This window comes from Acomys minous, assembly GCF_964271855.1.
Source record: "Acomys minous genome assembly, chromosome: 16".
In the NCBI taxonomy this organism is placed as follows: domain Eukaryota; kingdom Metazoa; phylum Chordata; class Mammalia; order Rodentia; family Muridae; genus Acomys; species Acomys minous.
The window spans coordinates 23,621,322-23,636,180 of record NC_140498.1 but is presented as its reverse complement, the minus strand read 5'-3'; the positions used below and the strand labels follow the sequence as shown (position 1 = coordinate 23,636,180).

Below are 14,859 nucleotides of genomic sequence, written 5' to 3'. Positions count from 1 at the left end.
GAACTCAGGACCTCTAAACTGCTGAGCCATCTCTCTAGCCCAATTCATTTTATTAATGCATCAGAAAGCTCCAAAACCTTAGGAAGAATGTGAGACTGGTTAACTTATCTGAAGTCCTGACAGGAATCTTCTGGTCCTAAATGAGCTGGGGCTCCCCACTACATAAGATCCAGGTTGCTCCGAAAAGCTGGTCTACATGAAAGCATCTAAGCAGGCAAGGGTATGATCATCTTGACTTGAATTCAGCTCTGATCTTTTAGTCTAGAAAACCCTGAGGTAAAACTTGCAGGGAAAGTCAACAAACATTATATCTTTCCAAGGATGCTAGTGGAATCCTGATGTTGATTTTTGTTTGTTTCCTTTTAGGAAAATTTCAAAAGATAGTTCTTTAAAATAAGTGGCCATGAGGGGACCAACAGGAACACACCTGCAGGGTCTAAGAGGCATTTAGCCACTTCAGGGAGGAAGAAAGCACACCACAGACAAACACTGGCATAGGAACTAAAAGCTGCAGCAAGGACTCATTTCTGGCTATTTTTGGGGTCGGGGGAGTTGCTTAAGCAAGCAAGATTTAGATGAAGGATTTTCAGGGTGTGGGAGTAACTTTGTGATTGGCTATCCTATAACTCCCATCTGTAAGTGGGGCAGAGATATGGAAAATTCTAAAATGGTGTTGGATAAACAACCTTCACTAATTTCATGGGAGATGGAAATGCGTGAGGTCTTGATGTTTTCTGACTGTGTTCAGAAATGTTTAGTTTGTGTGCTTGTACAGTCATGCACAAGTGCTTCCGTGTATGTATGTACATTCCTCAATGTGTGTATGTATGTGTTTTGATGGCTCCATCCGTCATGATCCTTTTGGACCTTGTCTTAGGGATGTTCTGTGAAATTATTTAAGTTTAGGTAGAATGCTGTCTATTAGAGTCAGACCAGTTCCTATACACTTGCGATGACTTTCTTTTTCATTAGTATGGAATTTGGAGCCCAAAGCCCCCATTCCCCTTTGGCAATGAGGTTGTGGGAAAGTTATTTCATCTTTCTGTTTCTTTGTATGCAGAACTAACTAGCACAATCTCCTCTGTGGACCACATAGAAAAGCTGCAACGATCAAATGATGCTGAGTTTATAAAGCGAACTTTGTAGGCACAAAAAATGCTGTGAGCTGTGACGATTGTTCGTGTACATGTTATTGTTCCTCTCATCAATGCCAGCAGCATTCTTCTGTGGAGACGATTCCAATGTATTGAACATTATTAATAATGAGTGCCTCTTAGTGCATTTTGCTCATTCACTTATTCACATCCATTTAGCAGTCTTCCTCCTCCACTGCCAGGACATTCCCATTGACCCTCTAACATGAAAAGGTACATAGGTAAGGTTCCTTAATGAGCCAGAGAGTGAAGCAACAGAGGCCATACAAAATCTGCTGGCATTGTGAGTTCTGAAGATGCTCTTGTCTCGCTGAACAGGGAAAGAATAAGCATTGTGAGGCTAAGGCTCCCTCAAGGTCAGCGTGGGAGCAAGGGAGAATCTGAGAGTGGAATCCAGCTCTCACAATGCTACATGGAACACAAAGGTTATCTCTCCATCTAAGAAGGAGAAGAGGCCTGGAGTCAGCACAATCAGAACATCAGAGAGATAACTTTTCTGAGGAAGAGGAAGTGTAGAAATCAGTGACAAAGAACTCAAGGAAATCGTGAAGAACAGCGATGAGTAAAGGATTTTGAGTGGGTATTCCCATGTGGGTTAAGATGTTGCTATCTTAGTGATGCCATTAAACTTCAAGTGAAATCTACATTGTTTGCCAATGCTAGAAGGGTAACACTGTTTGGAGGGAAGGAGAGTACGGATGAAGAGACAATATGCTAATGATAAAGGAATGAACGGCCTCAGGATGGCCATGGGACCAGGGCAGTTTCCCCACTTTATAGGAACTAGTCATATGAAGATACAACAGTGGAAGACAAATGCTTAGTCTTTGCTTCTGTGAACCTGGCAAGATTGTCATGTAAGGACAAAACTGGTGTCATGCTCTATATGTAATGTATATTCTGCAACTAATGGCATGGCCTGTGAATGTTCTGAAGACAGGAAAAGCCTAGTGCTTATTGCCTCGATTTTGTTTTTCTTTGGAACTAGGGCTCTTTCTACTCCTAAAGCTGTTCTCCTTACAGGCTCCGGGGCTCCAAAGATGGCTTGTCCTAATATACTCAATCAGCAACATTGTGAATCAAAATCCATCAGTGACCTGGCTTTAGTTCTACCTCTGAAAGTAATGCTTTTTGCAGAAAGATGACCTGAACTGGGAATGTCAGGCTTTCTGGTGGGCTTCTAAGATATTACCCAGGCGAACAGAAGAGCTCTGGAGTCCTTGTGATTGCAACTCTTGGAAGACATGTGAGATTTGCTTTGTTTGCATCCCATATAACAGGAATTAGAAGGCATTATTTTTTTACCTCTCCACCATCCCCAGGCACTAGTTTTTCTTCTGCCTCATTTAGAGATGGCTCAGAAGTTAAGAGCACCGTCTGCTCTTCCAGAGGTCCTGAGTTCAACTCCTAGCAACCACGTGGTGGCTCACAACCATCTATAATGTGATCTGGTGCCCATTTCTGGACTGCAGACAAACACTGTATATGTAATAAATAAATAAATCTTAAAAAAATAAAAGAGCAAGGGTTGCTATTTTCCAGCTCCTAAAAGGCACTAATTTAGGAATGGGAGATCAAAAGACAAAGACTACTGGAAGGCCAGAAAATAAAAAGAGGAGGAGGAAGAGGGAGGGAAGAGGAGACCAGAGGGTTCAAGTGGCAGAAGGGAGGGGAGAGGTAATGGAGAGGAAGAGCAGTAAGGGATGAGTAAGGAAGAGAGGAATAGGAGGAAAAAGAATGTAGAGGATGGGTGGGGGATGGAAAAAGGAGGGAGAGGAGGGGAAGGAAGGAAGAGGAGGAAAAGATGAATATGGAGAGGGAGAGGGGGAGTTGGAAAGAAAAGGAAGATGAAGAGAGAGAGAGAAAAAAAAAGAGGAGGACAGAAAGAGACAGAGGCAGGCTCTCTTTAGAGGAGCAATGGTCATTTTCAGCTTTAGCCTCCACTACCTGCTTGCGGTTGATGTGGGAAAGCCCAGCCCTTCCTCATTGTGGGTGGAGTCACAGCTGGGAATGTTGCTCTGGGTTTTATAAGAAAGCAGGCTGAACAAGCCAATAAGAAGTGCTCCTCCATGGCCTCTGCATCAGCTTCCACATCCCGGTTCTCTCCCTGTTTGAGTTCCTGTCCTGACTTTCCTTAATGGGCCATGTTCCAGGGTATGTAAGCCAAATAAAACCTTTTTTCTTAAAAAAAAAAATACTTTCACCGGGCATGGTGGTGCACACCTTTAATCCTAGCACTCCTGAGACAGAGGCAGGCGTATTACTGTGAGTTCAAGGCCAGCCTGGTCTATAAAGCAAGTCTAGGGCAGCCAAGGCTACACAGAGAGATCCTGTATCGAAAAACCAAAAACACCAAACCAAACCAACCAAACAAAAAACAATCTTTCAAGTAAACCAAATTACCCAAGGCAGATAAACACAACTGATCAACAGGCTGGATCAGTTCTTTTTCTGCCTTGGGATCTGAGAGCTGGAGGTTGGGTTTATCTCTTTCCTGTAGGCACATTTTTTCACATGTGGCTTAAATCACTGCTTACTGGGAGCTATGTATTTAATTATTTAGCATCAGTGACTGGAGGCCAGATGTTACGCAAGTGAAGTTCACAGTCCAGATGCTTGCTGTAACAGTGTGCTTGTGGAGCACAGGCTTTTCCACAGACCCAGGAGCTTCTCATCTGTGTATGGCACAGTTCACTTCAAGGTTATGTAACTCCTGACACCCATTTGCAGCTGTGCTGGGGGAGGGGGAGTAGGGCTCTGTGTGCAAAGGCACCTACTTCCCTCTACCTTGGTTATTACTGGGGCTCAGGAGATTCCAGGGCCAGTAATGTTTTAAGGCGTTTGGGTTACTTCCCTCTCAAAATATCCATCTGGATGCCTTTCTCTCAGCCCTAAAGTCAAATGGCATTTCCTTATGGAGGTCTGACAGTGCCGTTCAGATCCCCACTTTCTTCTTCCACTGTGAGGTATACAATGCCTCTCAGTCTGTCACTTCTTATAAGCCTACAGAGAGTGCATTGATTACACTGCTCAACTCATAACCACATCCATTAGGCCTATGCTTGTCAGTAGAGTCATTATTACAACTAATCCTTATTTAAACTGTTAGAATTCAAAACTTTAAACCTAGTGGGCATTTCCCACAGCTGTTAGGAACAGATCTTCTGTACTAAAAAGAGCCACAGGCACACAGCCTGTGGACACACTGGCAGCTTGCAGTTGAGTTAGGTTCAAAGACAACAAGCACAGCAAATAGGATGAGGCTTCAAACTACCATTAAGAACTCCTTTTATAGGATCTGGGAAGATGGCTCAGGTAGTAAAGTCCCTGCTGTGTAGGCATTGAGGATGTGAGTTTGGATACCCAACTCCCATGTGAAAGCTGGGCGTACTAGCTGTGTGTGTAACCATAATGCTTTCAGGATGTAGGACGGAGGAGTAGAGGGGTGGGCAGAGATAATAAAAATCCTCTTGTTAATTGCACAGCCAGTCTAGCTTATCAGTATACTTTGGTTTTGGGGAGAGATGCTGTTCAAAAATTAATGTGGGGAGTGATGGAGAGAGATGCCTGATGCCAAGCTCTGCCCTTCATACACATATATATGCACATGTCCACACACACACACACACACACACACACAATTCCTTTTATAACACATAAAGTGTGGGTGTGGCTTTGTACATCCTCTGTTCTCTCAGTTGAGTACAGCTGGCCTTTCCTCCACTGTTGAAAAGGGAGATTTGGACAGCATGACTGACGAAATTAAAAACAGCAGGTTCTATCTGAGAGCCTATGACCATGGGTTTTTGGCTCAGATTACAGTATTGGGCATTAAATTCCTTCCTGGGAAACAGGCCTCATCCAATCAGAAAGCAGTTAGTTACCTCATAACTGTTCTGTTACTGATGCACACATAGACACATCTTGTTAGGTCAGTATTGTAGCATGCAGGGTCATGTGATCCATTTGCCTTCTAAATATTTATGCTTATACTCAAAGACTCAGGCCACTCTCATGCTTGGCCAGAGAAGCTTCTTTTTGCCGTGGGCAGCCAGCAGTAGAGAGATTTAAAACTGGTCAAAAAGTACTAAGGAAAGAGACTGGGTGCTTAGCCCCAAAATGAGATATCTACCGTATTTTCCAGTATATAAGATGATTTTTTAAAACCCTGAAAAATTGTGCCAAAGTCGGGGGTTATCTTATATATCAGGTACTTACCTGCAGCACAGGTGTGTCTTGGAAGAGGGGTAGTCTTATACAGTGAATATATTCCTAACTCTAACCCTGACTCTATTTTTAACTGGAAAAGTTGGGGGCTGTCTTATATGCCCAGTCTTCTTATACTCCAGAAAATACAGTATATTTACCCCTATTCTACCAAGGCTCAGGGGTTGTTGCAGAAGATAAGGTCAAAATAACACAAGAGCTGGAGGATATTGAGGAGTGCTCTGAAATAGTAGTTGTGCTTCCCTGCACAAGACTATATAAGATCAAGACAGCCTAGATAACAGCATAGATGACACAGACAGTCTCCAGGCCCCACTCCTTATTGAGGAGATGTAAACAGCAGATGGTTGCTGGAAGAGAGAAAACTATTCTTTTTTGAGGATGTGGCCACTGATTAGTTTCCCATATCCTAGTGAATGGCTCTAGACCTGTGCAGGTATGGGCAACACTAACTGGAATTAGTAGGTTATTAAAATAAAAGACATTAAAGTTGGGAGGGAGTATTCTAGGGAGAGCTGCACGGAGGAACTAGGGGGCTGTTTGTGATCACACCTCATTATATACATGTATGAAATTCCCAGAAATAAAGAACATTTTAAAGGAGCTTGTCCTTGGTTGAGCACTGGTTAAAACAGCTGGCTCGAGTTTAAGGGCCACGATCTCCTAAAAAGAGCTTTTCTCTAAAGGCAAGTGTCATGACACTTTGGTAAGTTAAACATGTGACTAGATGGGAATGTGTCTTTTGGTAGAATCAGAGGTTAAAAGCTGAATTTTCTTTCCCTACATAGGAAACAGCCATCAGATCCTTGTTCCCATGGTATTTTACAGGGCAGTAAAGTCCGCTTTGTCTAAGCGCTCCGATGGACTGGCCATTTGTCTGTGTTCTTTTCTTACCTGTCACCAGCTGAGTCAGCACTTTTGTCTGGTCATTGAGAATGTTCACTGTCACGTTCCTGGCAGATTTGAAGTATAGGGCATTACCCTGTAATAAGAAAATGGAAGAAGCACATGAAGGTGGCAGGTCACTACAAAAAGGGGCAGAAATCCCAGCTCTGCAAGGGGATGACCTGATTTTAGTTATGGTCTGGCTGATGCATCTTTGCTTTAGAAGTCCAAATGTTTAATGTGTGTCGTGTTGGGCACATAGTCAAAATAGATTTCCTCCAGAGAGACAGACCTCTAACACACACACACACACGACCTCTCTCTCTCTCTCTCTCTCTCTCTCTCTCTCTCTCTCTCTCTCTCTTCTCTCTCTCACATACACACAATTGAATAAGAGATAGCTAAGACCTGGAGATTTTTGCATCTTTGTGTGGATAAGAGATAGCCTTGGGGCATATGACCAACTGATAACCTCCCAGCCGTGTCCCTTCTAGCTTAGAATTTCTCCAGAGGAAACATGCAGCTCCCATAGAGAAGAGCAGAAAGGTGGGCTGAACACCTGCCAGTAAGAAGACACCCTCGTGGAAAGCTGACAACACAAGTAGGAAGAACCTCAGAGAGGTGACATTCCCAGGTTGGTATCTGCCTGCCCATTTTTCATAGCCTCATTTCTCAGGCTCTTTTCCTTTAAGTAATCTTGGCCACTGTCTATTGTCCCTGTTATCAAATAGGTCCCCATATTCCTTTTCTTAACACTACTCTACCCTCTTCTTTTAGAATGAAATTCAGAACAGGGCACAGTACACATTCTCTGTGACAAGCCTGATCCTAAACCTTGTGGGATGCATAATCTCTGTTGTATCTCTGCCATCATGCTATCTGTGATACAGACTTCAAAAGGTCACACACAAGAAGTCACGGCTGCATGCCAAGAAAATGCTACCATGGTACTAATCTTTGATGTTATATAATTTTCATTTTACATTTAAAATCTTATGTAAACTTAATGTATCATAGGTATTATTTTCTTTGGTCCATCCCAGGCATTTAAAAGCTAAATAAACAAAAAACAAAAATAGCATCAACCAACAAAAACTAACAAACAAAAGACAAAATACAAAACAAACAAACAAACAACCCCCCCCCCGAAAAGTGGTTTTATAACATAAGAATTTCAAAGCCATTATTTATCAATTTCTGGTTCAGGAATTATCCTTTTCAATAGTACCTACTGGTAGTAGCACCACTTGCTTGTTTTGGGAAATACTAAAAAGAACTTAGAGTAAGTTTTATCCAAACCTGTATTTGAATGGTATGTACCTCCTGCAAAAATTCATTGATACATCGGTAAAATGAGTCTGCCTACACTTTATAAAACCACTATCCTAAAAGATGGGCAAACTGAGTCTGTGCCTTCATAGTCCTGCTTTCTACCGGGGAGAAATACACTAAACAGAGAATTTCGGTGTTACAAAATGTTTGCAAGGCCTTCCTTCTGGGTGGGAGTAGTCATAGCTTTGCTGAGCAGTGAGAAGCCTTCATATTGGAGTCGTATTAAAATACTTAGAAGGAACACAGGCATGGTTTTACCATGCTGGAATAAAAATTGAACATCAGGCAGCTAGCCGGGGTTGGGTGCCCTGTGTAGCTTTCCTCTGTACTTGATGAGGCTAAGGGTTGGATTACTAAGCACAACCTACTACTTGCTTATGATAGAACAAAGGAGTGTAGGAGTGGCAGCCAGAACTGAGGCCTGGGGTAGAGCTCTCACTTGGAAGAGTGGGGAGGGCATGGTAGCCACCAGCTGCCCACAACCTAGATTCATGGTGTTGCTCTTCTAATGCAAATTGTTCAAATGGATTGCTAAACCCCATCTTTCAGGCCTTAAGGAAACAGTGAGCCTTGGAACTGAGCTATGGATTAGTTAGTGTCTGGGGAAGAACTGATGACTCCCAATTCATCAGGCAACAGAGCTAGCATGGTCCTCACACTGGCTTAAGGCTTAAAATCTCCCTAATGTACAAAAATCCTTATATTTAATTTGGTCATGAGCACACTCAACATACATATGGTCATATGTTTAATTTTTCTTCACACAAGGAAGCAAATACTACACTAAAACAGTTTCACCATTGTTTCTGGTAGCACTTCCTAGTTCTACTTAAATCTCAAAAACATCAAATGAATTTTGAATTTGGAAAAATTGAAGCAGGGCAGGAGGTTATATTCCCAGAAGTAAATGTGCTAAATGATTTCTTCACATATTAATCAACCTGGCTCTACAGAGAAAAGAGTGGCCTGGAATCAGGGAACTAGGTTAACTTTGCCTAACTAGCATGAGGCCTTGAGAAGTGTTGTAACCATGGTGCATACGTGTGTGTGTGTGTGTGTGTGTGTGTGTGTGTGTGTGTGTGTGTATGTGTGTGTGTGTGTGTGTGTGTGTGTGTGTGTGTGTGTGTGTGTGTAGATCAGAGGCACATGTGGAGGTCAAAGGACAACTTGCACAACTCAGTTCTCCCCTTTCTCCATGTGCATTCCAAGGATTAAAATCCAATGGTGGTGGTTAGGCTTGGTGACAGACACCTCTACAGGATGGGTCATCTTCCTTCTCTGTTTCTTTTTTTTTATCAACATATCATAATGTTGGACCTTAGCATTCACTGTTCTAACATACTGGCACCTTGGAAAATAGAATCTTTGTTCCATCAGAGTTTAAACCATGAGCTTCACTCTTGCCCAGTACCTTTTGTTTTAACCATCAAGTTTACTTGTGATAGAAAGATTACTGAGGAAAGGGCAGGAGCCAAGACACAAAGGAGAGAACCTCACATGGCAGCTGGGCTCCCTGTGCATTCCATTGTGTTTTCTGGCTGTTTATGACAGAAAGCCAGGAAAATGCCACCCAAGTGAACACTCCCAGAACTTCTGATGAATCAGAACAAGTGAGGAATAGGAAGAGAAGCCAGTGTGTGTGTGCCCATGCTGCTTCTTCTGTTTCCTGCACTGTTCCACTCACAGCAGAGACCCTCAAACTGACCTGAAGGTGACCCAAGAGGAGAAGGGACCCTGAGGAAGCTGCCTGGAGACTCAGATGTATTGGCAAAAAGCAATCTGTAGACTCATCTGATGGCCAAGAGCAGGGAGTGACTGCAGGCAATCAACCCGCTCTTCTGGATATAGGGAGGCTCCCTGTGAGCTACGGAAAGAATGCCAAGCACCATATTTTGTGCTGGCATTTGTAGCACACAGACACTTTGACGGAGAAGAACTCCCCACATCTCCAATTCTTTTAAGCACCCTCACAGAGCACAGTGCAATCTTTTCTTGATGTCTTGGGGTCATTGGCATGAACATTATTCACTCCACTACGTCCCCCGGTGATTACAGAATGCAAGAGGCCATTTCGACATCAGATGGCTCCATCCGGCTGACATTTAAAATTATTGTATCTGTTTAAAAATATATTATTTATTCTTATATTGAAACAGAACAGGTAAATGTCAAATCTGCAACACTTACAGCAAAGAGCAGCAATTCAGGGCTTTTCATCCTTGCAAGGCCTTTCAGTATATCTGCAGGCTTCCTCAGGGATGTCGAACCCTATACCCTGAAACACGTCCCTTTCTGCTATCTGTAGCATTATCAACTTTAGATGTTATTCACTTACTTTCTCCAGTGGTATAGGTTCTACTTGGCTTCGAGTTAATCACTGTTCTTTGCTTGTACTGTGATTATGTATGTGTTCTTTACAGCTGAGCCAAAGAATACATCGACACTTCTGTGACAGTTTGAATGAGAACGGCTCCTATAGGCTCATATATTTGAACGTTTAGTTTCCAGTTGGTGGAACTATTTGGGAAGCATTAGGATGTATGGCTTTATTGGGTGAAAAGATACACAGAGAAGGCCGTGTGATTGAAGCTTTGGCTGCAGGATGAAAGGGAGTCACAGAGATGAAAGAGGGGAACCAGGCTTAGTGAGAAGGCAGCTCTTGCTCTTTTGCTGCAGTGATCCAATGGGTGGCCCTAATTTCATCTGAAGGAAATTAGGTGCCCCAGCTGCTCCAGCTGCTAACACAGCTGGATGGAAAGCAGAGGTAACCAGCTGAGACCTGGACCACAAGGCATGTTCTCTGTGCTAGATATGGATATCAGTTAAAAAATAAATAAATAAAGGAGGTTGGGCATTGGCCCTACACTGAACAGACTTTCAATTAAACCTACTGATTTCCCCAACCTCATTCTTGAGTGCAGCTTTGTTAGGTATCCCAGAGGCCAGAGATTTTCCAGTTTGGAATCCTTTCTAGAAAGCAAAGAAAATGTTCTATCTTCTAATAGGTGAAGGAGAGGAGCTTGGCAGGCTGGGCTCCCTAGAGTGGGACCCGAGGACATGTGACTGCCCTCTTGACCCAGTCCCCTTGTGGGCCCCTCTCCAGCATGCTTAGTGAATTTCTCCACTGCTTTCTCATCTATTTACATGTGTAGGACTTAAGTCATCCTGTTCTGCATCCTGACTTCCAAACCTATTAATAATCCCTCTACTAAGGCTTGCCAGGGCTCTGAGCCATGGTCTGTTCACATCTCTTTTGCTCTTACTGGGAGGCTGTCGGTTCAAGCTTTGCCCTTTCAGTTACATTCCATTACCTGTATAGTACATCTCAAAATTTTACTGATTCTTTTTTATCTGTTATTTTCTTCTCAAGGATCACGGGATTTCATACAGTCTTAAGACTTTTGTGAGGGAGCTAAGATGAGTTCTCACAGCTGTCAGTTTGTGTTTATAGGGTCACCTTATACTGTGCCCATCTTCAGAGGAAAGTTAGTCAAAAATGTGCACAAGTAAACAGCAGGCAGTTGCTCGTCTAGATACCAAGAGCTTGTTTTAGGTATTCTATGTGTATTAATGAGAGGCTGGCTCATGTCAGATCCTGTATTGGGCTCTGGAGAGTGGGAAACATGACTAACCTTTATCTTTAAGAAATTCTCAGGCCAGGAGGAGACCTAGTGAATGCCAAGTAGCTATGATAACAATGTGCTATAAGTTCAATGGAGACTTATGCTCTCTTGGTGGGAGATGCACAGATTTTAATATTTGCACTGAATCAAACCAAGATCACCATGGTCTGTTTTGACAGGATGTAGCAGCCTGGTGTTTCTTATCTGGATAATCCTGCGCTGTGGTATATTTTCCCTGCCCAGAGAGGAGCTAGCAATCTGTTGTAGAAATCAAAACAGGGAAAACACAAGTTAGCACATAAACAACTGTCACACTTCCAGAGGGCTCTGAACTGTATGCGTGAAGTTCAGAGGAAAAGATCCAGCTGCTATCATCCTGGTGAGCCCTCCCAAGGAGAGCTAGGCTGGCCTTTTGATGTTTTTCCTCCTCACACAAAGGCAAGAGGAATCACAACTGTTTCTGTCTAATGTTAACTAGGCATCTTGGGATGCTGGCTCTATGGAACAAAGGTAGAATATTGTCTTCAGAGTAAGACAGACTTGGGCTTTAGTCACATCTCTATTTCTTCAATAACTGTGTAGCTTTGAGTCAGTCACTTCTCTTTGGATCTCAGCTTCTGTATCTATGAGGCGAGGTTGAAGGCAACACAATGTAGTGAAAAATGTATATAAACTGTGCACAAGGATGGTATGCAAAAACCCTTCTGGCACAGTGAACAAGGAAACTGAAGTTCTACCTTAGAAGAATGATATAGGGCAGTGGTTTTTAATTTTCCTGATGCTGTGTCCCTTCAATGCAGTTCATGTTGTGGCGATCCCCCCCCCCCCCCGCCAACAATCCTATTTCATTGCTACTTCATACCTGTAATTTCTCTACTGTTATGAATCATAATGTAAATATGTTAAATGAAGGATATCTGATATGTGAACCCCATGTTCAGAACTACGGCTTTAGAGACACTGCTGGTTCTAACAGAGAAACAAACAAACAAACAAAATCTATAAACTGGGTCTGTAAGCGATATTCATCCCAGAAAGGATGTCTTCAAGTCACTATCAAAAATCCAAAATACCATAAGCACGGGAGCTTGTCAAGGGGACACAGGGGACACTGAGAAGCATTCCAATAACCCTCAAGGTCAACAAACCAAAATGCCCGAGAAACTGTCAACAGCCAATAAGAGACTAGAGAGATGTGGGGACCAGATACACCAGGATGCTTTGCATGGGATCCTGAATCAGAAAGAGGGATGTTAGGCAAAAATTAAAGTAATCTGAGTAAAGGAGGGGTTTTAATTAACAGTAACCTATCAGTGTTGGCTGGTTCATTGCATCAAGGTTTTCTTATTGACATCAGGTGTTAGTTAAAGAGTCTGGCTGTGTGGTAGATGAGAACAGCGAACAATTTTCAGGGCTTTTCTCCAAATGAAGCTGAAAGAATGTGAGTCTTTTACCATCGTATTAGGCTGGTAAATTCTAAGCTCTAGGATTTTAGAGAGGGTCCTTGCAGAGGCATCTGCCCCTATGCAGGTGCTCAGGGTGTTATGCCAGGGAAAAGTGATTCCATTCTTTGCTTTATTGTATTAGACAGTTTCCTCTTGCCCAACTTTTCCTTTTTCACAGTGTTGGAAACACCCGAAGAATTGTCTTTGCAGACTCTTATAGTTGGTCCCTCATCTAAGTTCCTTAAGCGTGATTATTCTTCCCTGGTCAGATGACGTCAGAAATTCCTGGCTCCTTTGCAGTGCCTATCATACAATAGAGCATCACAATTAATACTGAAACAATACAAAAATCTGAAGATGTTCTAGAAAAGAAAAAGGTACAGTTGCAAACTGGACTTGTCATTAGCTTTTTTCTTTTTTCTTTTTTCCCACGATTAGTGTTTAACTTGATTTTTTAATGTATATTTTGTTTATTATAATTTATTCATGTTACATCCGATTGTTATCCCCTCACTCTTATCTTCCCATTCCCACCTCTCCCCTCTTCTGCCTATTCCCCTCCCTAGATATCTGATGGAGGGGGCTCTCTTTATCCCAACTGTCTGGTGTTAGCCTATTAAGTCTCATCAGACAGCCTGAATCCTCTTCCTCTGTGTGCCCACTAGGCCATCTTGCCAAGGGGCAGTGACCAAATCATGGGCACCAGAGTCCATATCAGAGTTTCAGCAGCAGTCCCCCCTCCCCACCATGTGGAGACTTGGCAATCCATCAGTTACATCTGAACAGTGGGTCTTGGATCTCTGCATGCATTGTCCTTGGTTGGTGAATCAGTTTGTGCAGGTCCCCGAGTCCAGATGCGCAGGCTTTGATGGTCCCCCTGTGGAGCTCTTGCTCCCCACTGGACCTTTCATCTCCCCATTTTTCTCTACAACTCTCAGCGCTCTGCCCATAGTACATCTTTGAGTCCCAGTATCTATCTTGATTCCCCACTGGGTGGATCTCTCAGAGGAGATCAATTTTGGGCTAATATCTACTTATAAGTGGGTATATATCATGTGTGTCTTTCTGGGTCTGGTTACATGACTTAGGATGATTGTTTCTAGTTCTATCCATTTGCCTGCAAGTTTCAAGATTTTCTTGCTTTTAATAGCCAAATAGTATTCCATTGCGTAAATGTACCACAGTTACTTTATCCATTCTTTGGTTGAGGGACATCTAAGTCATTTCCAGATTCTGGGTATTACAAATAAAGCTGCCATGAACATAGTTGAGGAAACGTCATTGTTGTATGGTGGGGCATCTTTGAGGTATATGCCAGGAGTGGTATAGCTGGGTCTTGAGATAGAACTATTCCAAATTTTCTGAGAAAGTGCCAGATCGATTTCCAAAGTGGTTGTATAAGTCTGTACTCCCACCATCTATGGAGGGGTATTTCCCTTTCTCCACATCCTCGTCAGTATGTGCTGTCACTTGAATTTTTGATCTTAGCCATTCTAATAGGTGTAATATGGAATTTCAGAGTCGTTTTGATTTTCATTTCCCTGATGACTAGGGATGTTGAGATGTTCTTTAGGTGTTTCTCAGCCATTCAATATTCCTCTGTTGAGAATTCTCTGTTTATCTCTCTATCCACTTTTTAAATTGGATCATTTGGTTTGATGGTGTTAAATTTATTGAGTTCTTTATACAAACCATCCAATGGAAAAAAGACAGCATTGTCAACAAATGGTGCTGGTCTAAGTGGATGTCAACATATAGAAAAATACAAATAGATACATATTTATCACCCTGTACAAAACTAAAGTCCAAGTGGATTAAAGACTTCAACATAAAACCAGAAACACTAAATCTGTTAGAAGAAAAATTGGGAAAGAGCCTAGAACTCATTAGCACAGGAGACAACTTCCTGCACAGAACACCAATAGCTTAGGCTCTCAGAGCAACAATTAATAAATGGGACCTCATGAAACTGAAAAAAAAATTCTGCAAGGCAAAGTAAATAGTCCACAGAACAAATCAACAGCCTACAGATTGAGAAAAGATCATCAGGAACCCTACATCTGTCATTAGCTCTTTTTTTAAGTGGTCATTTAGAAGTTTTTCTTCAGTACATACCAAATGTATGTAAGTCATCATTATTATTCAGCAGATACTTTATGTAGCTCCCACTTAAAAAGCAAATATTTAAAATAA

General features: G+C 42.4%; 1 protein-coding gene and 1 long non-coding RNA gene across 4 annotated transcripts in view; one reads left to right on the top strand and one right to left on the bottom strand.

Annotated features, from left to right (window-relative positions):
• LOC311585807 overlaps nucleotides 1-14,859 on the top strand; it is a 948,711-nt gene that overhangs the window by 58,154 nt on the left and 875,698 nt on the right. The window lies entirely within an intron of this gene.
• The window catches only part of SGCD (sarcoglycan delta), a 916,564-nt gene that overhangs the window by 150,569 nt on the left and 751,136 nt on the right, over nucleotides 1-14,859 (bottom strand). For all 3 annotated transcript variants that reach the window (XM_084761368.1, XM_084761369.1, XM_084761367.1), the window contains one exon: nucleotides 6,276-6,363. In XM_084761368.1, coding sequence (XP_084617494.1) covers nucleotides 6,276-6,363 — 88 coding nt within the window. The remainder of the gene's footprint in view (nucleotides 1-6,275; nucleotides 6,364-14,859) is intronic.